The following is a 22,889-nucleotide window of genomic DNA, read 5'->3' as shown; positions in this document are numbered from 1 at the left end:
TCACAACTGGTCCTTATGAGCCTATAAGAACCAGCTCTCCACTATTTAGCACACTGAGAAAGTAGAACCCATAGCAAGACAGATCATTTGAGGACTGGATTAGCCATGGGGCATACCCTGGCAGAGGGCATCTTTGGTATGGGAATTCCTGGTAGCAGAGAAATTGGATGGTGTTTCTCTGTACATTTGTATGTACAAGTGGTTAGTGACTTGAGGTTTACCTGTAATAGGAAAATTAAGAAGGGTTAAACCTTAAAAAACCTTACTGCACACAAACTTTAATTCTCTTCTCTTAGAAGCTTTATTTCATTCCTCAGCACATATTTTAGGTCTACTTACATGTATTCTCTGCTCTTTCACCTCCTTAATGTTAAGTACTTCACCTTCTGGATTATTTAATTCATCCCAGTTTTCTCCCATTGCATTTTTATTAACCATTTTCATATGCTTAAAGGCCTTCCAAACCCTAGGCCTTAGAAATAGATTTGACTCACCACACAGACACACACACACACACACACACACACACACACACACACGATAAGTATGTGAGGTGATGAATATGTTAACTAACCTTATTGTGGTAATCATTTCGCAATATATATTCACATTATCATATTATAGATCTTAAACATACACAACATGGTAGGTCAATTATATTTCAGTAAAGCTGGGGAAAAAAAGTTTTGAATCCTCTTTGTAAGATAAAATAAAACCCAACTTTTCATGTCTCTTTTGGTGGAGATTTAATTACTAGTGAACAGCTCAGTCCATGCCAGTGTTATGATTAAACTGAAAATTGGTGGGAAGTAACATTAGAGGAGGCACATAATAGCATATTGTTGTATTAGGATACACCTCCTGTTTCTCACAATTTCTCATTCAGATTGGGCCTATATATGGAAAATTGGGAATTAGTTTACTTAATTATATTTAAGGACCCTTTATTCCTACAATTTCAAAACATTCATCTATAAAATAAATTCTTTGATAGTGATTTCAGCCACTTTAAGGCAAAATATTCTTGGTCAAATATCCATGGTGACTGTAATTGCCAAGTCCTACCAAGAAAAATACATGACTTCCCTGAGGAAATGAAAGGCTCCTGTTTGCCTGCTTGGGCTATACATTAAAGGAAGAGATATGATGATGGGACTGAGGAAAAGAACAGCTGTCTAAGCAAGCTACTTTATCCTGTGTTCCATCCAGAGAGTGATTTAGGTGATCTGAAAGCTGTACAAATCGGAATAAGTATGCATCTGGCTAGATAGAATCAAGTCATTGGTATCCAACAGGATTCTCCCTGTGCCCACGTTTAGGTCCATGAAATGTCTAGAAAACATGTATAACAATAATTTATTGAGCATTTATTTGTGCCAGGTACTGTGCTAAGAATGTTTCTTACATTATTCAATGCCAGTCACTATAGTTATATAAAAATAAATAATGTTGTTGCTTCTTTGCTCTTTCTCTTTTTTAACTGATAAGGAAACACTGTGGCATAAAGGAGTTGAGAAACTTGTTCCTGGTCATGTAATCTCTTTTAAGTTGCAGAGCTGCTCATCAACCTAGGGAGGCCACAGGCTCTACACCCTGGCACATCCACCAGCCTTCAGTGCTTCTCCTCTCCTCTCTAATCCTAGGCACTTACTGAGCTATATCGTGTAGTCTTAGATTTGAATGTGCATATCCTGTCTCACTAAATTATAAAAACCTTGAGAGCAAGAGCTTTGTAATTTACTTTTTTGTAATCTAGTACACCTAAGTTCGCACAGCAGATGTTTAATGTTTGCTAATCATAGTGATATATACATATTTGGGATTGTATATAGTTTGCATAGAAGTAAATCCATTGGGCTCAAAATTGAAAGACCTGGATTCAAAGTCTGGTTTAGCTATTACATATCCATCCTAGTATTACCTCTTTATGTTTTCAAGATAAGATCCATAAACAGTATTAAGTCATAAGTTGGTGTGAGAGTGTCCAAAATTTTTGTACTGGGCATGGCCCCTTCTTGAACTGGAGAAACACAATCACGAAGTTCTCTTTTAGTAGGTAAAGGTAGTAGAGTTTCTGAATTGAAAGTATTAGTTGTTAAGGGTGCCTGAGGTGGTTAAGCATCTGACTCTGGATCTCAGCTCAGGTCTCGAGCTCAAGGTCATGAGCTCAAGACCTGCATTAGGCTCCATGCTGAGCGTGGAACCTACTTAATTAAAAAAGTATCAGTTGTTGGGTGGCAATACGAAAACAATAAAATAGCATTTCATTAGTTAAGACTAACAGAAAAAAGTTACATGTTTTCAGTTAGCAATAGTGATCATATATGGTATACCAGATTTAAAGGGGATACTAAAGATGCTTCAAGTAGTTAGACAAGACTGCAACTGCTCTGAAGCAAGAAGATAAACCTTGGCTACTGGATCAGGGAATAGGCCATGAAAGGCAATGGGTCATTGATGCATGCATGTTGTAATTTAATATCTGCTCTGGCCTATATGTAAAAAAGAAAGATTTATGTGCTTTGGAAGGTATTAATCTATACTCTTACAAATTCTTCTCCAGTTTTTCTGCTTATGTCCTTGGTGATTTTTGCTCAGAGAGATTCTTCACTTTCTTTTTGAGTTGTACAGCCTGTAGGTATTTTTAGTCAAAAAGGGACGTTGGTTCTTCAAGTGGATTTTTTGCTTGCTATATCTGTAGGTGTCCCTATTGATGGGTTCCCTATTCTTAAAGAATAGAGGCTATTTTGTCTTGTTTTTATCTCGAGGGCCACAAATTTGTTTTGATTTCTACCTTGCTGACTATTCGAGCCCCTATGAAAAGTCAGCTATATATTGGAAATTTTTAAATTGATGATTTCTCATTCAAGTTTTTTTCTTCTGGGCCTGAGATTTAAAGACAGAACAGCTGGAATGTCACAGTGAGAAGAGTTCACGCTTCTATCAAGTACAACTGGTTTTCGCCACTCTGCACTGGGCAAAATGACTAGAAGGAAAAACTCACCTCAAAAGAAATAATCAGAAACAGTCCTCTCTCCCACAGAGTTACAAAATTTGGATTACAATTCAGTGTCAGAAAGCCAATTCAGAACTACAATTACAAAGCTACTGGTGGCTCTAGAAAAAAGCATAAAGGACTCAAGAGACTTCATGACTGTAGAATTTAGATCTAATCAGGTAGAAATTAAAAATCAATTAAATGAGATGCAATCCAAACTAGAGGTCCTAACGACGAGGGTTAACAAGGTAGAAGAATGAGTGAGTGACATAGAAGACAAGTTGATGGCAAAGAGGGAAACTGAGGAAAAAAGAAAAACAGTGAAAAGATCATGAGGATAGGTTAAGGGAAATAAGTGACAGCCTCAAAAGGAAAAATCTATGTTTAATTGCGGTTCCCAAGGGCACCGAAAGGGACAGAGGTCCAGAATCTGTATTTGAACAAATCATAGCTGAAAACTTTCCTAATCTGGGAAGGGAAACAGGCATTCAGATCCAGGAAATAGAGAGATCCCCCCCTAACATCAATAAAAACCGCTCAACACCTCGACATTTAATTTTTTTTCTTCTGATTCCTGTATTTTATGTGTGAACCCATTCGAAAAAGAGAAGACAGGGTTCCCTTTACTTCAGCTATTTAGATACCCAAAAGATTGTTTGAAAAGTTCCTGAAGTCTATTTATAATATTTCCTATGATTGATCTTTATATTGTTTACAACTCTGAATCTTTGACCAGTTAATCTATAAAAAAAAAAAAAGTCTAATGAAAGGTCTTATGTGGTGTTTTGTCTATTTTTTCTTGCCCTCTAAAGGCTATTAAAATGTTTTAATTTATTCTTTCTACTACTACTACTACTATTTTGAAGAGCTGGGGTTTTTTAAATGTTCTCCTGGTCTTTTTCTACCCTCCTGCTTTTAAGCACTTTTTTCCCACCTGAGGGACTAACAATTAAGTGAACTAGTTGGAACAAAACTGATGGTTCGGGTCAGTAAGTATCTAACAAAATCCTGAATTCTGCAGATTTCTGTCTTCTTAGGTTAAAGAAATTCCTTGAAACTCAACTCTAGACCAGGGTTTAAATTCAGCTTCTAGAGAACAGCCTTCTGGTCTAGCAAATTGAAGTTGTTTGGGGCAATGCAGCCAGTCCCTTTCTGCAAAAAAGTCCCTTGAAAATCGTTTAGGAGGTCAAGGGAAAGAGCAGAAGGAATGAAGGGGTACAGTGAGTGAGTGGTGAAGATAAAATAGAGATTAAAAAAAAAACAGATACAAGGAGGATAGGTTTCAGAAGGTAAGAGTCAAATTGAGAGATGCTGTCTTAGATTCAGCATTTTGTTTTGAGGTCTCAGTTTACTAATTAAAGATGCTAACTAATGAGTGTTTGACATTTCATCTTCTAATTTTTATGAAGCTCCTCTTAACTGTGTTAGTTATTTATTTTGGTATGTACAAAGATCACCATAATGACCACTGTTATTCTGAATTTTTTTGAAAAAGGTATTTTATCTTATAAGTGTAACAGTTAGGGTTATAGTACAGTACAAATAGAAAGCAGGCATTTTTCCAGGAGGAGGGGCCAGCTTGGATATATACAAGCCTTTAACAGGTTAGTCAAATGTGCTTTGAGGAGCAGCTTGGTTCCTCAAGCAAGCAGAGGTCAGGACAGTACTGTACGAGCAATAATCTCATAGTCATTGCTCCTGTGTTATGGACTCAGCACAGTGACTCACAAACTGACAAGATTCTGACATAATCAACACATGTATTTATATATTCCACATATTTATAATATTAGTAGCTATTAATATGCCATAATTTAGCCATTTTCCTGTTGTTGAGCATTTGGATTTTTTTCTGTTTTTCTCTACCATTTATACTAGTGCTGTAACACTCCTGAATAATTCCTGAAGGATATAGCCTCCAAAGGAAAGTTAACAAAGGTTATGTTTTTGATGATTAAAAAAATATATGTGATCATTAGTGGGATATGCATAGCATAGGTCCCATCATTTGCCCCATTTGCTGGACTGGAATTAATTCATTAAAAAAGTATTTATGAACTCAAATATTTTTATCTGAGCAAATTAGGATAATCTATATTTTTTATTTTTATCTCTACTTGTATGTAAGAGCAAATCAAGATTCAGTATTGTGGAAAAACTGATGACTTTGACATAAGAACTAAGATTCATAGAATTCCATACATGATAAATATAAAGCATACAAATTATCTTGGGAGGGGATGGGACTAGTGAGTATGCTATAGCAACCTTATTATACCAATTCATGAAAACTAATTAGTAAATATTCAGGAATTATATAAGCCCGTAATTAAACTGCTAGTAGCTTGAAATGAGCCATAGTGGGCATATTTAAACCACAGAAATGGTCAAGTGTTAAAAAAAAAATCAAGGCATTTTGTTGTTGTTCTTGGAGAGCCAGTTTACCAGCACATCATTGGATGGGAACTTGGGAAGTTGATACTGTAGACAGATGGATAGATAGAATATAGGTCACTGATTTCAGAAAGTAAGACTTTGTATTTGATCCTGTTCTACATATGGTCCTCATTATATCGAACTAGGAAGATGCCCAGTGAAAAAGACCAAAAATGAAACTAAAGTTTCCCAAGAAAAATGCAAAATATAGCCAGATCCACATACTTGGTTTCATTTGTCCTGGTTCATGAACTTCTGTTTGCACAAATTGCTTCCTAGCTAACGTCTGTTTTCAAAATACATATTTTAGGTAGAAATGTTCTAAATACAAATTATTATTTTATTCTGATAAAAATGGGCATCTATTAAATATAGTGAACTGTTTAAGATAGCAAATGGGGTCTTTTATTTTTTAAAGATTTTATTTTTAAGCAATGTTTATAACCAAAGTGGGGTTCGAACTCACAATCCCCCCAAGATCAAGAGTCACATGCTGGATCGACTAAGCCAGCCAGGTGCCCCAGTGGTATTTTTAAACTCTCCTCTCCACAAGAATCTCTTCTTTCCCCACAAAAGTCTGGGGGAAAAAAATCCATAATGCAAACCAAGAAGTGTCCTGGTTTTAGGAGAGAAGATGTGAGCCAAAGATTTTATATCCAGCAAAACTGACTTTCAAATAGAAAGTGACAACTGTTTTTAACAGGTCACAAACTTATCAACATGTAAGAATGCAAAGAATATTGTTTTCATGAGCCCTTAATGAGAAAGCTACTGAAGAATGAACTTCAGATTAACAGAGATGACATAATTTCGCCAAAAGTAAGATAATCATAGACTCTGTGCCTCCTGATAGAAGAGCAGTCCACCAAAGAAATACGACCTGAGATCCAGGTTCTGTACCCAGCTGCCAATTTGCAGAAAATCCAGAGGACAAAAGAAAGAGCATGTTGAATTGCCTGTGAATATGCAAGTAGCAAGATCCGAGTTATGGGAAACTTTACAGGTCAAAGTCTTAGATACTTTAATAGATAAACTGTAAGGGAAAAGAAGAAATGGAGGACAAACCCAGAGATCAAATGAGAATTAAGAGACATATTAACAGGGGCACCTGGCTGGTTCGTAGGTTGGGCGTCTGACTTCACCTCATGTTTTCAGGGTCCCCACTCAGTGCTGAATCCACTTCTCTCCCTCTGCCTTGTGTGTACTCTCTCTCAAATAAATAAAATCTTTAAAGATATATCAACACATTTTAAGACTAAAGATTCTGTTAGAAACTCAGAAGGTATAAACTTTTAGAAAGATCGTTTAAAGATAGCAAACTTCATAAAAATTAGTGATTTTTTTCTCAGTTTCCTGCATTTTTTAAGAAACTAAAATTTGAAGTATCACTTAATCTTATAAAAGCATGATTTAAGGGGCATGTGGGTGGCGCAATCTGTTAAGCATTCAATCTTGGTTTCAGCTCAGGTCCTGATCTCAGGGTTGTGAGATTGAGCCCACGTCTGGCATCCTCAGCACAGTCTGCTTGAGAATCTCTCCTTCTCTTCCTCTGCTCCCTCCCACTCGTGTTCTCTTTCACTCTCTCTAAAATAAGTAAATAAATCTTTTTTTAAAAGCATGCTTTTGTCAAACTTCAGGTTGTAAACTACAGCACATGTTTTACACTTCTAGTTGAGGCAGTGCAGCAGGGGTTTTGAAGTAGCCCAGGTTTAAACGCTAGCTGTTCCATCTCAATGCCTTTGGCCAAGTCACCTATTGTCAGATGGCGGGGATTTTTATATTATCTCTTCTGAAAAGGGTTATAAATTATAACCTATCTCTTGGCAATTGCAGGAATGCATGAAATATCATGTGTATAATCCCTGGTATTATGGTTGACATATAATAGGCACTAAAAGGAAAGCTGCTATTACTTTGGTTTCAAGAGGTCTGGAGTGGGACTTAAGAATTCTATACTTTTAAAAGCCTCCCAATGATTCTAATAATTTTTCTAATTTTAGAAACCACAGTCCCTAAAAAATCCTTCTGGATGTGAACAAATATTCAGCTTCAAGGATGCTTATCAATGCATTTCTTAGAATAATAGAAAAACTGGAAAACATCTAGGATGATGGCAAAATAAACCATGGTCTATCCATTTGCTAAATTATTTGACCATTAAATATTCACTTTCAAGCCCAATGTTATATTCTTTTTCCTATTGAGCCCTCCCTTCAACAGATTATATAAGCTTCAGGCCCCATAAAACCTAGATTCCTATCCATGTGCGTATATATGTATACTGAGACACTCTGAAGAAGCGAATGGGACAAATGTAATAGAGGAAAAATATTTAAAGAGATGATAAAACTGTCCTGAAATAAAACTTTGAACCTTCATAAAAAGCTGTCCCCAAATTGTCAAGATAAATGTGTACCACCAAGAGATGAGAGACAGAGGTGTCCTCAAACTGGCTGAATAGCTCTATGTAACAGTTTTGGTGCAGCTTTCTGTTTACACTTAGTGAGAACAGGGCAGATGATCTCATAGGGAAGAGATTGCTCAGAAATTTTCAAGGTTTTATGTTTGGTTTTGTAATTCCATAGTGTGGTATAGAAAACTATTCAAATGATAGTAATAGCATTTAATTGGTTTCAGTGTAAAGCCCAGGGAGGCCATTTAAAGTTCCCTTATCAATTCGTTCTTCTTCCTGTTTCATAGAGTCTGATATTTCTTGTTCGGGATTGGAGTTTCCCATACGAATTTTCATACGGAGCTGAAGGTGGCTCCAAATTCTTGGAAAAACGCCTCAAGGTTTGTTATTTACTTGCATGAAATTTCACCAGTAGTAATCTAGAATTTTGTTGAATGACTTGTAGAATGGGTACTTATTAGATACAATCTTATTTGATTCTTCTAGTGTCTCTATGAACAAAGATTGATATTTAATACAATACTTTCAAAGTTATAGTTTTAAATATTATCAGTAATTACGATACATAGATATCTATAAAGCAATGATTTATTCCCAAAGACATATCTTTTATTTTGGATAATTAAATCAGTTCAAGGCTGACAGTACAAATATCTGGACTCATGTTTTAGAAGTTTAAAAGTCAATTTAACAGAAATATCTAATTTTGAAATCCCCAAAGTCAATCTTAGAACATTTTGCTAATAGTTCACAAAAAGTGAAATTAGAGGATTGTCCATTTTCAATGTCAGGATAGTTCAGTATTGAATGGATTGTTTACATTGGACAGATATCACAACAAATAACTACTGAGAAAAATTTTTAAATCAAGATTAAATAAGCTTTCTTGATAATCAAGATTTCTTTTTAAGTTTATGATTACTTTTAGGGTACCTGTCAAATACATTTAAAAAATCAGGACAGTTTAGCTTATAAATACCCAACTATTCAGATGCCTTTCTAGAATTTAAATGTATACCTACCAGGTGAGGAGAGGCTATCTTGAGTCTCTCCTGAAAAGAAGGTAGGAATATCTTAGGATCTATTCATGTTTCCTAAGTACTTTGAATTAAAATTGGCATTTGTAAGAACTAGCGAGAATAAAACCCCACTAACTTATACTAAAAAATGGGAAGGCCCACCTAAGTTAGCCTAAGAGTAAACATTTGTTAATTCTAATAATAATGCTATATGTATGCCATATTTAGATAAGGCCATCCACTCAAGACTATTTTTTCTTCAGTATCAGCCCTGCCATGTCATTTTTATCATTGTAGGACCAGACAGACATAGCAAATATGAGATATAACAGAATTCTTCTGGAATTCAATTTATGATGAATGTGGTTTAAACTTCAGAATGATTTGCTGCAGGTCTCAGGGAACCAGCATGAAGAACTTCAGAATGTTCGAAAACACATCCATTCCTGTTTCACCAAAATTTCCTGTTTTCTGCTACCTCATCCTGGCTTAAAAGTAGCTACCAATCCAAACTTTGATGGAAAACTAAAAGGTTTGTCTTTTAATGAATATGTTTCTATTACTTAGTCTGGTTATAAAATTGTCATTTTTATCTGCCCGGCTAATCTAGGTTATCCACTTAGTGAGGCTGATGATTAAAAATTATCAAGAGAACTGGGAATCCTGGGCTGGTGCTAGAAACACCTCCTTGGTGAACTGTAGGATTCTATGGGTACTGAATACATCCACAGAGAAAATAGGCAAAATCCTGTGTTCACCTGGGAGGCAGTGACTCCCCCCTTTTCATACATTCCTGCTCAACTTTGTACATTGAGAAGTGTTCTTTAATGTCTTCCTGTTAAATTTTCCTTCTTTACATTAGAGGAGAAAAATAGCTTATATTATGCCAATGTTATAAGTTCTATAATTATTGTTATAAAATAACAATTCTAAATTATTAAAAGCTTCACTAAAAATGAAATCTTCTTCTGGATGAAGACCAGTTTCTGAAAAATCCAAAAGCACTAGAGTGTTTTTGAAACAGTGTATACTAATAGTATATAGTTGGCTTGTCAAGCAGAGGCATTACTAACATTTTAAGATTCCAAAGCAACTCAACTTGTTAGAAAAAGTGGTGGGGTAGGGTAGAGGTAGGAGTCTGAAAAAACAGAAGTGAGTGTTTCCTTATAAATAATCACCAGGTCTTTAGATATTTGCTTTGTAGTTAATAACAAAGTAGTACAAAGACATTTCTGACTTTTTAACTTATAAGCCTAGCATTGAGTACACATACCACTGATTTCAGACATTTGCTTAATTTACCATGGCCTTTCTGCATTGTGCCAGGGTTGGTGAGACAGAGATATGACAAGCTTTCAGCACAACTGTTCTCAAAGGGCTTTAAAATTACTCTTAAAAAGGAACAACATAATATGTATCACTTTTATGGAATTGGCAGGTTTGAAAAGCAAACCTGTTTTTTACCCCTGTATCCATGCATGACATTTATACTTAGATACCTTATATTTAACTATGACAGTATCCTAAATAGAATCCCAAATTTCTCAATCATCAGCGTTTTTCTATACACATTTTGAATTATCTTTATATAACAGAACACATAGCAGTAGGCACATAGTAATGCATGAGTTGCAGGATCCTGTCACTTCACTATCACTTATGAATTCCAGCCAACCAATGAGCCCACAGACCTCTTGATACTGTGTAGTTACCTAATGCCTTCATTGTGTTTTGAATAAATTTCATAAAGACAGGGCTCCCACAGGCCCCTCTTTCTTCTCTGGAGTTGGGGAGTCGTAAACAGGCAGGGGGTGGGTAGGCTTTCAACAATCCTTTATTGGAACAAAAAAGTACTCTGGCTTGTTCCATTCTTATACTATACAGGTACAGTTCTTAAAGTAACTGATATATTTTACAATGAAAGAGCTCAAGGAGAGAGTTTAAGACAAATCACACAGATCTAGAACCCCCATTTTTTAACAGATTTGTTTTACATCAACTTTTATTCAAATGTCTAAACATATATTCACCCACACAGTTGTTTTACAGGTACCCCCAAATTATGAGTTTACCAAAGTAGCTAGCCTGAGAGAAAAAGAAATGAAAAGCAGCTTCAGGTGCCCATCTAAGTTGCGTTTTGATGAGGCTTTGTAGGACTTCTGCTGAATTTCTGTGTTCACATGTGTGCCAGAATGTTCTAATGAGCCTCAGTTTCTCCTTGGGCAGTTTTGAAAGTCAGCTATCCACATTGTTTTTCCATCCCATTCTAAATCTTGTAAGTTGATGTGGTTTCTACCCATGGTGTCTTGTCCATTGGCCATGCCATTTTCCAGAGGGTCAGCATTTTAGTAACTTTCTTCCTCTAGGGAAGAAATGTCTCTGAATAAAAAATTGTGCAAAAATTGTTCAATCATAATTCTCACATACACTTTCACAAATGTATAGAAATAACTTTCTAGCTCACTATCAATCATAACTATTATAATTACTATATTTGTTCATGGTCCTTCACATTGAAATTGTCTTACCATTTCCCATGTTATATGAAACTTAAAATACTATGATTCAAATTAACTGTTAGTAATTTAACAACTTCCCACATAGGAAATCAAAAGGATTAGGTTCATTTGTGCTACAGTCAACCAGTTCTTTCTAAGTCCCCACTGAATACCCCTCTTAACTTAGTGAATCTAATCTTTTAATTAACAAGGAGTTATCTTTCTTTTGCTCTGTGTTACAGTACCATACATAGAATGACCAGGTAATCACATCATAAACTGTGGCGATACATCCTTAGCAGCTTCAGTTAGACTTCTGGAAGCATAGCCAAACACCATTGCAAGAGAATTCATTTTAAAAAGGTGTTTCTAATGCATTGTCAGTCAGGTAATCCTGAAAAAAAAAACTTCCTTGGTTGATTTACACAGCAGTGCTTCACCAGTGCATCTGCCCTGCAGAGCTCTTATAAAGTATGTTATTACATCCCCAGTTATTGTGACAGATAACCACTCTGGCCCAGCCCCTGCATTCCTGGCAAAGTTTTACTCTTGTGGCAAAATTTTTTTTTTAATTTTTTTAATTTTTTTATTTATGTATGATAGTCACAGAGAGAGAGAGAGAGGCAGAGACACAGGCAGAGGGAGAAGCAGGCTCCATGGACCGAGAGCCCGATGTGGGATTTGATCCCGGGTCTCCAGGATCGCGCCCTGGGCCAAAGGCAGGCGCTAAACCGCTGTGCCACCCAGGGATCCCTCTTGTGGCAAAAATTATTGAAGAAATAATGGAAATAGAACATCATTCCAAATAATAATCTGCCCACACATATTTATTTGAATACTTGCAGTAGGCCAGAGCTAATTAGTAATTGCTGTAAATTGATCTGGCCCATAGATGTTCTGGCTCATTTTTACTGTGTTGAACTAATATCGTTAGCAAGAGCTCACCACTTGTGCATGTTATGAATCTTTAGTTTGTACTTGCTGAATCCAAAACTGGAATACTGGTATTGGTCTCAGAACAAAGATTGTGGCTCATACCATCTTCAGAACACACTTTTAATCCAAATATATGGTTCTATGCTGGTTACTTTAATGATAATTACACTTGCTGGGGCAATAGATATACAGATATTATCTTATTCCATTCCCATTTTATAAGGGAATGAGGGGGTGGAATTTAAATACATGTGTTGGAAGTGATCTTAAAGTAATGTTATAACAAGGTTTTTGTTTTATACAAAAATTCAAGAAGAATTAATACATTCTAGATATATAGTAATATTTTACAAATGCTAAAAATCACATAAAGTTGTATAGCAAAAAAGAAACCCATCAGTATCAGTGAATACTGATGCACAGCAAACATTAACATGGAATGTGGTAACATAATACAAACACCAGTATTATTAGTGAATATTGCTAACTAGAAAGCAAACCACAATAATAAATTTGAATAAATGCATCTGAATAAATCAAAATATAATACAAAGAAAAATTATCAATAAAAATTGGTACAATGCAAACAGCGAAATACATTTGAATAAACTATACAAGTACTCATAAAATATGGTCACTAAAATTTCAAAGGTGTACAAAACATGAAGTTAAAAAAAGTCTGAAGGGTTTCCAACATTATGCTCATACATCACATAAAAGCAGCAAGCAAGAGAAGAGAAACATGAATTCTTATGTAAATTGCCATTTCAGTGTATAGTGGCATTGTAATAGCAAGGAAAATGCAAACACAATCACTATTTGAATCATTATCCTTAAGACCTCAGAAATCATCAGTCCTAAAGCTTGAAAACTCAGTGACTCTGCTGAAATTCAGATTTTTAAAAATTATAGGCAATTACTACATTTACTTAGATATTAGATTTCTGGACATATCTAGCTTTTAATGTAGGTGTATTTTTCTGTATCTTTTAAAATAATGATTTCAGAAATTATCAGTGTTCAAAAAGACTTCTCTGAAGATGTGTCTTCTGTGTTACTTCACTAAATATGTAAGGTTAAGCTTAAACCTAATGCTATAATACAGGAATGTCATCAGTTGTCCTAAACATGGTAGGTAAACAACTCAGATAGACATCCTCTGATTTGTCTTCATGGCCTCCTCTTGCCACGTTATTTTGTATTGGTGAGTTTCACCACCAGAGGTGGTATCACCATCACCATCCTTCTGAACTTGAGTTCTACTTAGTACACCTTACCCAGTTCTAAATGCTTTCATAAGGTGGGTACATGAAAAACAGCGATTTTGGCATAGATTTTCTGGAGGGAAGACATCTTATAAGCCAGTAAGTATCTGGCCTTTTCCCCATTTATAAAACCACCAACAAACTTAAGTACATCAGAATACTTAAATGGTCATGTGAATAGGGAGTAAAATAGTTGTTTAACATCAAGAAAGCTATTTTATGGTTGGAGGATAAGTTAATATGTAATTGAAATAAAGACTAACAGTAGTTTAGGTAAGGAGGATCGATCATTTATTCCAGAAAAGTGGTCTTCAGGAGTTGTTTAGATGATGGGAAAATAAGTGATGGCTTTATCACTGGGGAAGAAATGGAGGATCAAAGGATGTTTTATTGTATGGCATGGAGGACTGGATTAGATTTTTAAAATAATGATGTGCTTTTACTTGTAGAAATAGATGATGAATTCATCAAAAACTTGAAAATACTCATTCCTTGGCTACTTAGTCCTGAGAGCCTAGATATTAAAGAGATCAATGGGAACAAAATCACCTGCCGAGGTCTGGTGGAGTACTTCAAGGTATCACTCTCATTTCTAGAGCATTGTTTTGGAATGCAGTTCCTACTTGAAACAATCAATCAAATTATAGACTCTGTAATATGGGGACAAAGTTATGAGGAATTTATAAAGATTTAAAAAAATCATGAGACTCCCAAGAGGAGCTTGCTTTCTGAAATTAAAATTTTAAAGAAAACTCTTAGAGTTAACTTTATCTTGAGAGCAATATATTTTGAAGTATGAATATATCTGAGCTGGTAAAGTCTATTTTTTTTGCTGGGGGAGAAGGTGTTGCTCAAGGTCCATAACATGTAGTAGGCCTCAGTCATTAGCCTTACAGAATTTTACCTTTATTCTGAAGATGTTCCCAAAGGGGTTATCTTTGCCTTCCTATTGGCGAAAATTCTTTTTTTTTTAATTTATTTTTTTATTTTTAAAATTTTTATTTATTTATGATAGTCACAGAGAGAGAGAGAGAGAGAGGCAGAGACATAGGCAGAGGGAGAAGCAGGCTCCATGCACCGGGAGCCCGACGTGGGATTCGATCCCGGGTCTCCAGGATCGCGCCCTGGGCCAAAGGCAGGCGCCAAACCGCTGCACCACCCAGGGATCCCTGGAGAAAATTCTTAACGCATTTCGTCTCTCAGCACCAGGGGCCGATTTGAAGTACCATTATTTGCATTTATTGCTTACCTTAAGTAGCACTGAATACTACATTTTTGTTTTTTAACCAATCCACATATACAGTGGGGAATTTCAGTTACCAATCTAATTTGTGGATGGATGCTCCAAGGATTAAAATACCAATTTTTTAAATTCACATTTTTGTCATTTAAAATACTGACAACATACCTCCTGTGTATTTATCTTCATCACTCATAGCAATAAATGATGTTACTTATCTATTAAAATTTGAAATCTTAAAAGAAAATTGAATTCTCACTGTGCCTAACACTACGGAGGAGCTTAGAATTTAGCAGATTAAGGACCCTTACAGAAATTTCTTCCATAACACTTCTGACATCAACAGGTACAAATGCCTGTGAGTAACTGAAAAAAAAAAAAAAAAGGTTACTCCTAGCAGAGGGATGTGAGAAAGTTTTAGAAGAGTGAGTTTATTAAGTAAGCCTTTAAAAAGGGTAGGGTTGGCAAGTGGAGTTACATGAAAGGGGCACTTCAGGAAAAAGAGCAGAACTAAGAAAAGGAGAATTAACATGAGAAAGATAATAGTTCCTAAGCCTGTCAAGACCTTAGACCTTAGAATACAATTTAACAGAATTACAAAAATATTGAATGGAATTTCTTGAACATGAATCTTTTTTTTTTTTTTAAGGCTTATATAAAGATCTATCAAGGTGAAGAATTACCACATCCCAAATCCATGTTACAGGTATTTTTTTTTTAATGTTACAGGTATTAATCAGGAAGCATGACATTTTAAAACCTGCTTGTCACTAAAGCTAGGGTTTCCTTAGCTTTATATTTATAATAAGCTAAAGATATGCTCCAATCTGGCTGTCAGAAATTAGCAAACAAAAATAGTGGAATGATTTATTGGAAGATTGTTTTTCTGTTAACTGCTGTTTGTGTCTTAAGCTAAACATTTTCATATACACATAGAGGAGCATCACTTGTGCGGACATACAAACACTTTATACCAAAGCTTTCATAATTCTCTCTGTACAAAATTGGTTTAGAAAACAGACTCATACCGTGGTTTAGGTTCACACATTAACAAGCAGAAAAGGAGGTCCAGGCTTTAAAACAAATAGTCTCTACAAATAAACATTTAAGAAAGGAAAAACTAGCTTTTTCCTTACTTATCTAAAAACTTTGTTAATAGTTCTTTTGTTACCAGTGATCCATTGTTCTATCAGTATCAGTCCTTAAACCTAAGACATGTTTTTATATATGTCAGTTCATACAAAATGAACTATATATTATTTCCCATGTGTTTGGGTTTGTAAATTTTCCCCCTACATTTGATGAAAGGCTTAAAGATATTTTTTTAAGAGGAAAAAATCTTCCAAATGAAAATTCATTTTTATAACTATGGCTTACTGAGTTAAACTATGTTTTACGTATTTTGAAATTTTAATTTTACAAATTTTTAGAAATATAGTGGAAATACTTTAATCCTTTCAACTTATTTCATGACCTTGTGTTCTTGTATATTTCTTTCACAATATTCAGAAATAAGAATTGCCTGTGAAGGTTTAATAAATATGAATTCCATTTTACATCTTATTTTGTACTTTGTCCAAAGGCCACAGCAGAAGCTAACAATTTAGCGGCCGTGGCAACTGCCAAGGATACATACAACAAAAAGATGGAAGAGGTAAGAACTAAATAATATTTTAAATTATGTTTTAAATAAAATCAGTATTTCTTCCATGAGCTCATTCTTTTTTCTTCCAAGTTACACTATCTACACGTATGCAAAGAAGTGGCATTGACTTATTCTTTCTCAGCCTCTGTATCTCACATTTCTATTTATTGTATTCCTAAAATATTTTTCAGGAAAGTAACACTATGCACAATTTAATACACATTTCAAATGTGTTTTCTCTAGAGATACTTTTATTTTTTGCCACATCTTCCCACAATTTATAAGCTCTAGTAATTAAAATAACATGTGCTACCCTCTCTTCACTACACCTCCCTTCATGCAACAATCCCAGTATTTCTATCTTAACTATAAAAACCCATTATGGTGCCTGGGTGGCTCTGTTGGTTAAGTGTCTGATTCTTGATCTTGGCCCAGGTCATGAACTTAGTGTTGTGAGATTGAGCCCTGCATTGGGCTCCACACCAAACATGGAGCCTGCTTAAGATTCTATCTCCCCCTCTCCCTCTGGTCCTTTATCTCATCGTGCTCTCTCTCAAAAATAAAACAAAACCCATAGGAAAAAAAAGAAATTAAACTTTAAGAGCCAGTGTTTCTACATACTGCATTTCATTCCTCTTTTTAACATTCTGAATTAGGATGCATCTAATAATTATGTATCTACTAATAAATACAAGTTTTCCCTCTGAAAATATTTCTTATATAAATTACATCCAAAATTGATGGGAGTCTTAGGAGTCAAGGGAAATACAGTATATGGAATTGTATTCACAACATAACTAAAGGGTAACTAGAATGAGAGAATGCTTAATAGAGTTAAATCTCAACCAAAGTGATAGGTATGGGTAACAGATTTCCCGTGTAATTTTTGAAAAAACTGAAAATGTGGTCCAAGAACACTGAATATATACATCCATTAAGTTTCCTGAAGAAAATACGGAAAGGGCTCCATTCAAACAAAATCAGTGAAACTGACAACAAACATGTTTTTCATTTTACATTTTTTTAAAGGTTTTATTTATTTATTCAAGACAGACACAGAGAGAGAGAAGCAGAGACACAGGCAGAGGGAGAAGCAGGCTCCATGCAGGTAGTCCAAGGTGGGACTCGATCCCAGGACTCCAGGATCACACCCTGAGCCAAAGGCAGACGCTAAACCACTGAGCCACCCAGGGATCCCCCCTACATTAGAGTTTTATAGCATTGCTATTAAGTTGAACCTCACTGACCAAAAATACTTCAGTATAGGTAGAATAAATTTCCCAGAGGATCTTGAATGTAAGTAGTTTATTTGAATTTGGGTTCATTCTTTGAATGAACTCAATTTGCAGTTCACTTTGAATCATGCCTTTTCATCTTAAGGAACTTGGATTTCTAAGTCTTGGATATTCTTTTCCAGGTCAAAAAGAAAATAAAAATTAAGAATGGATTTATATAAGTCATCTATTAAGTACTGGTCCCACTTTCAGTTATGCCTTATATGGAGTATGTAAAGATATAGGCTGACAAAACATTTATGTAGACTCCTGATTATAGTGTTCTAACAAATTCAACTAGGGAAGTGGAAGATTTTGATACAGTTGCTAATTTTACTGTGCATTGCATAAACAGCACTTCTCTATCTGATACAGATTTGTGGTGGTGACAAACCATTTCTGGCACCTAATGACCTACAGACCAAACATTTGGAGCTCAAGGAGGAATCTGTGAAGCTATTCCGAGGGGTGAAGAAAATGGGTGGGGAGGAATTTAGCCGTCGTTACCTGCAACAGTTGGAGAGTGAAATAGATGAACTTTACATCCAGTATATCAAGCACAATGATAGCAAAAATATTTTCCATGCAGCTCGTACCCCAGCCACACTGTTTGTTGTCATCTTTATCACTTATGTGATTGCTGGTGTGACTGGATTCATTGGTTTGGACATCATAGCTAGCCTATGCAATATGATAATGGGACTGACTCTTATCACCCTCTGCACCTGGGCATACATCCGGTACTCTGGAGAATACCGAGAGCTGGGAGCTGTAATAGACCAGGTGGCTGCAGCCTTGTGGGACCAGGTAGGAATACTTTTAATACTTTTCAACTAACTGCAACACACAATTGAATGCCATCTGTGTACCAGACACAATGTTAGATGTTGGAACTAAACAGGTGAACCTGACTTGGGCCAAGACTTCAAGAGCTTTAAAATCTGTCAAGATGGCTAGATACAAACAACTAACTATAATACAATATATGAAGTCTTACACAAATGTTTTCCAGTTAACATTTCAGTATTTTCAAATATCTGTGGATTAGGCAGTTTGGTCTTTCACTTTTTTTTTTATCCTAAAAGTTAAAGTTGTTAAAAGTGTGAGAAAGTATAGCTGAGTTTTTATTGAGCTGATTGTGACTTGTTTATGTGCTAAGATTACTTCATACTTAAACCTATCATTTGATTAGCATTTTGCTTTGCTAGAGGTGTATGTGAACCACTATAATAAGTTGTTGTATCACTGTGTCTTTTAGTATAAACTCCTTAAAAGCAAGATCTGATTACTTCAGATTGTTTCTATATGAAGTAGGCATTTGTACCAGGCTGTAGCATGAGTCCAGGTCAACCTCTGGACCAGCTGCTTATGTCAGTTGTCCTTTATGCTTCAATTAACCATGGCCTAGTCAGGGTCACTGTGGTCCACTGTTCAAATAATTGATTATGGATAGGGAAGACAATTATAAACACACCTAGAACAATAATGAACTCACTCTCTCATTCTGGAAGGGTCTTCAGTTACCTCATGAAAATTTAGGGGCATTTAGTGAAGCTAAAATTGAGAGGTTTCATAAAATGTTAGTGTTAAGACTTTTGAACATTTATATTCTGCAGGTAGCAAGTAATAGTTATAATTTTCCCAGCATTTATATACTTACATATACTCTTTATAATAGAATTTTAACTAATGAATTTACCATGTGCCTTTGAAGAATCTAGTTAAGATAAACTAATGGTAGCACTCTGGGTAAAGAATGGATCCTCTGAGCCACTGTCTAAAATAGCTCCCCCAACTTTAGAAGACTGAAGAGGGCTATTTGAGGTAAATATCAAAGCTCTCCTTGAATATGATGCTGAACCCTATGAGAAATATAGAATTGAGTTCTTCAAAAGGTTCAGAAAAAATATGTAATCTTAATCTGAACTAAAAATATCTAATATTTGTTGTTAAATGCTCAGAAAAACTGTAAACAAAGTTGAATTATCATAATGCTATTAATGAAGCAAGATATATGCCTTTTCCCCCCCTTTTAAACTGCCTTTGCCACAGGGAAGTACAAATGAGGTAAGTTAAATTTTTTTAACTTGAGAGCTATATATTTATAAAGATTATGTATGATATTCTTACTGTTTAAGCCAACTAGCCATTAATGGATTAAAAAAAATCTTTGATGTAATGAGCACTGGGTATTACATGCAACTGATGAATCACTGAACTCTACCTCTGAAATGAAGAATACACTATATGTTAATTGGATTTAAATTTAAAAAAAAATCTTTGGTGACAGCTGCTCCCATTTCTTCAAAGATTCACAATTTTAACTGAATTTTTAACATAGGATTAAAATATTCTATTTATTCTAGACATCTGAATGTGATTTGATCTGTATATGAAACATACGAGTTGATTATCAAGAATATCCTGTTTTATGTTTTATTTCCTAAATATGTAGGAAATTTCAAAATTCTTAAGCTCCAACATTGTGTATTTTGTTCTACTGCATAGTGAAACAAAAATACAGTTATGAATCTTGAGGAAACTCAACTAGTAGACAGTATTTAAATGGAGCTACAACCCTTAGATGTTTTTAAAACTTGGGCTTTTGAGTGAGTTACCTTTACCATTTTTAAGCAGGTTCCAGGCAAGGATAAAGTATAACTTTAACATACCACAGACTGACCTGTAATTAGTGTTCATTTCTCCTACTACACATGGGCAAAACTCTGAGGAAAGAATCTGAACCTGCAGGAAGCAGTCATTTGTTACCTAAGAAAAATGATCTCTGTAGAGTTATTCTGGTCATTATCTTCAGGATGCAAAACTGATCTCGAACAACTCTGAGATAGTACATAATTCTTTCCTCGGTTTCTGCTGTTCTATATAACTGGAGTATGTCCTCTAATCAATATTAATGATACATTTAATACTTACAAGTCAATAGAGAAGTATTTTATATAAAACTCAATAAAACAAATCCATTAAAAAAAACAGGAATTAAATTGAATGTTAGAATTATGATAGATCTAGGACAGTACCATGTTACACCAATATGTATTCATAGAACTGATGATGGTATTATTTAGACTTAAAAAAACAGCCATCGAGACTTTCAAAAGATAAAAATTAACTTCCTGGGCATTGGTTATTATTTAAAGGATATCAAGCTTTTAAAAATATTCAGACTCTACAGACTCAGAATTACATCAGAAAAGTTGATTTTATTTTTTCTCCTTTTTTTAAAATTCAAATTCAATTTACCAACATATAACACCTAGTGCTCATCCCATCAGGTTCTCCCCTTAGTGCCCGTCACCCAGAAAAGTTGGTTTTAATGGAGTGTTCAGTATGTGAGAGTCCAAAGAGGGAATGAATGTTAGACATTCACTGAGTGGGAAAAGGACAAAAAGGACAGCTTTAATGAGAAAAAGCTTTTCTGAGGCAATGCTTCTGAAAAATGTTTTGTAAGATATGAATCAAGTAATGGAAACAAGGAAGAGAATATGTTTAAATGAAGGATCCCAGTGTATCAAGGGGGAGGGGCAATGTATGTATTTGTTTGCATGACCATCTCAGGCAATAATGGAGAAAAAAAATTGGTCCCATTCTGAAAAACCTTTAAAGAAGCCTGGATAGCAAGTGGTCTAGCCATGTATAATAAAGTAGCTACTGGCAGTCAGAAGTTATGAGCTCCTGTAATTACTCTAGAACTGGTAGTATTGGCGATATGAGTTCTCAAGTCATCCCTGGGACACAGTGTTTAGGAAGCTCTGCTCCAAAAGATATGCAAAGTAAAAGAAAATGCAGTCTGCAAGAAACCATTTACCACAGAGATCAATCTGCAAAAGCAAAAACATACACATACTGGAGAAGTGAAAATACTTTTGAGTTCTAAAATTATTAGTTATTAATTTATATCTTAAATAGACTGATGATATATAAAGATTCCACATTTAGCATACTAATTATATAGTACCATAAACTAATTACACTAAAAAGGAAAAATTTTACAGCTGTGTTTATCATCTTGATTCTTGTATTTCTAGGCTTTATACAAGCTTTACAGTGCAGCAGCAACCCATAGACATCTGTATCATCAAGCTTTTCCTGCGCCAAAGTCAGAATCTACTGAACAATCAGAAAAGAAGAAAATTTAATCCAGATTTTTAGAAGTACAGGTGCATGACCAGTTGTCAGTTAAATATTCAGTTTTATGTCTCCATGCAAACATTCAAAGTGCTTCTATCAGGACAGAGTAAAATACCAAGATCCTCTGAAAACTTCAAAAAGGTTTTAGTTCTTTTACTTCAGTGTTTAATAAGCAGATGTATTTATGCATGGTTATATCATTTTGTTAACATGTACAGTTTCTTAATTTGGTCTTCGAATATGCTGTTATAATTTAAAGTGTCTATTTATGATGACAGTACATGTGTTCTGCTTGAATTTACTAAATTCTACTACTGGGTTATAATTAAACCATGTAGTAATATTACTCTATGTTTGGATATGCTCATTTAATTTCTACAGGAGAATTTTTAAATTATTTCACATAGTCATCCATTTAAGCATAGCATAATAACCCAACAGGCTTGATTCAACCTATATCACCCTATATATACCATGAGCTTTTATTTTTAAAGACATTTAGGAGAGTTTTTCAGTTGCTTTATCAAAAACTACTGCTTCTTTTATATTATGATTTAATATAGAATATAAACTTGATCAAAAATGCACAAAAAAATCACTTTGTATATGTACTTGAGTTTCACTGCATTGTATATTTTTTCATTTGGTACACAAAGAAATGTATTCTTCATAGGTCTATTCTTTTAACATGTGAACTATTATTAAAGTTTACTCTGGTTCCTAAGATTAAAAACAAATGCTTACTGAATTTAGAAATGTTTGGGAGGTATTGATATAGAATCATAGAGGTTTATCTCTATTTTTAAAATTAAAAATGCATTTTCTTCAGTGTTGACACCATTACAAATCTGTTTCCACTTTAAAAAACGTATGCTAATCCCTTTTTAGGTACCTGAGTTCTTTTAAACCAGTGATTCCATAATCTGGGAGCTCTAAAATAGTAATTTCTAACTTCCTTTAGAGATAACCCATGTTTAAATTAAACAGTAATATAAAATAATGAGTAACAGAAAAGA

The 22,889-nt window shown here is 34.7% G+C and overlaps 1 protein-coding gene across 3 annotated transcripts in view; it reads left to right on the top strand.

Annotated features, from left to right (window-relative positions):
• Positions 1 to 22,219, top strand: part of ATL1 (atlastin GTPase 1) — a 75,136-nt gene extending 52,917 nt beyond the window's left edge. For 2 of the 3 annotated variants that reach the window (XM_041758341.1, XM_041758342.1), the window contains exons 8-15: positions 8,135 to 8,227; positions 9,260 to 9,398; positions 14,015 to 14,142; positions 15,455 to 15,511; positions 16,388 to 16,459; positions 18,100 to 18,531; positions 19,777 to 19,791; positions 21,771 to 22,219. In XM_041758341.1, coding sequence (XP_041614275.1) covers positions 8,135 to 8,227; positions 9,260 to 9,398; positions 14,015 to 14,142; positions 15,455 to 15,511; positions 16,388 to 16,459; positions 18,100 to 18,531; positions 19,777 to 19,791; positions 21,771 to 21,881 — 1,047 coding nt within the window. In that variant the 3' untranslated portion in view covers positions 21,882 to 22,219. The remainder of the gene's footprint in view (positions 1 to 8,134; positions 8,228 to 9,259; positions 9,399 to 14,014; positions 14,143 to 15,454; positions 15,512 to 16,387; positions 16,460 to 18,099; positions 18,532 to 19,776; positions 19,792 to 21,770) is intronic. The other variant, XM_041758343.1, reaches the window with a different exon arrangement.
• The last annotated feature ends 670 nt before the right edge of the window (positions 22,220 to 22,889 follow it).

The sequence above is a fragment of the Vulpes lagopus genome, chromosome 6 (genome assembly GCF_018345385.1).
Source record: "Vulpes lagopus strain Blue_001 chromosome 6, ASM1834538v1, whole genome shotgun sequence".
Classification (NCBI taxonomy): domain Eukaryota; kingdom Metazoa; phylum Chordata; class Mammalia; order Carnivora; family Canidae; genus Vulpes; species Vulpes lagopus.
Note: the sequence above shows the minus strand (reverse complement) of the source record. Positions and strands in the feature narration are given on the sequence as shown.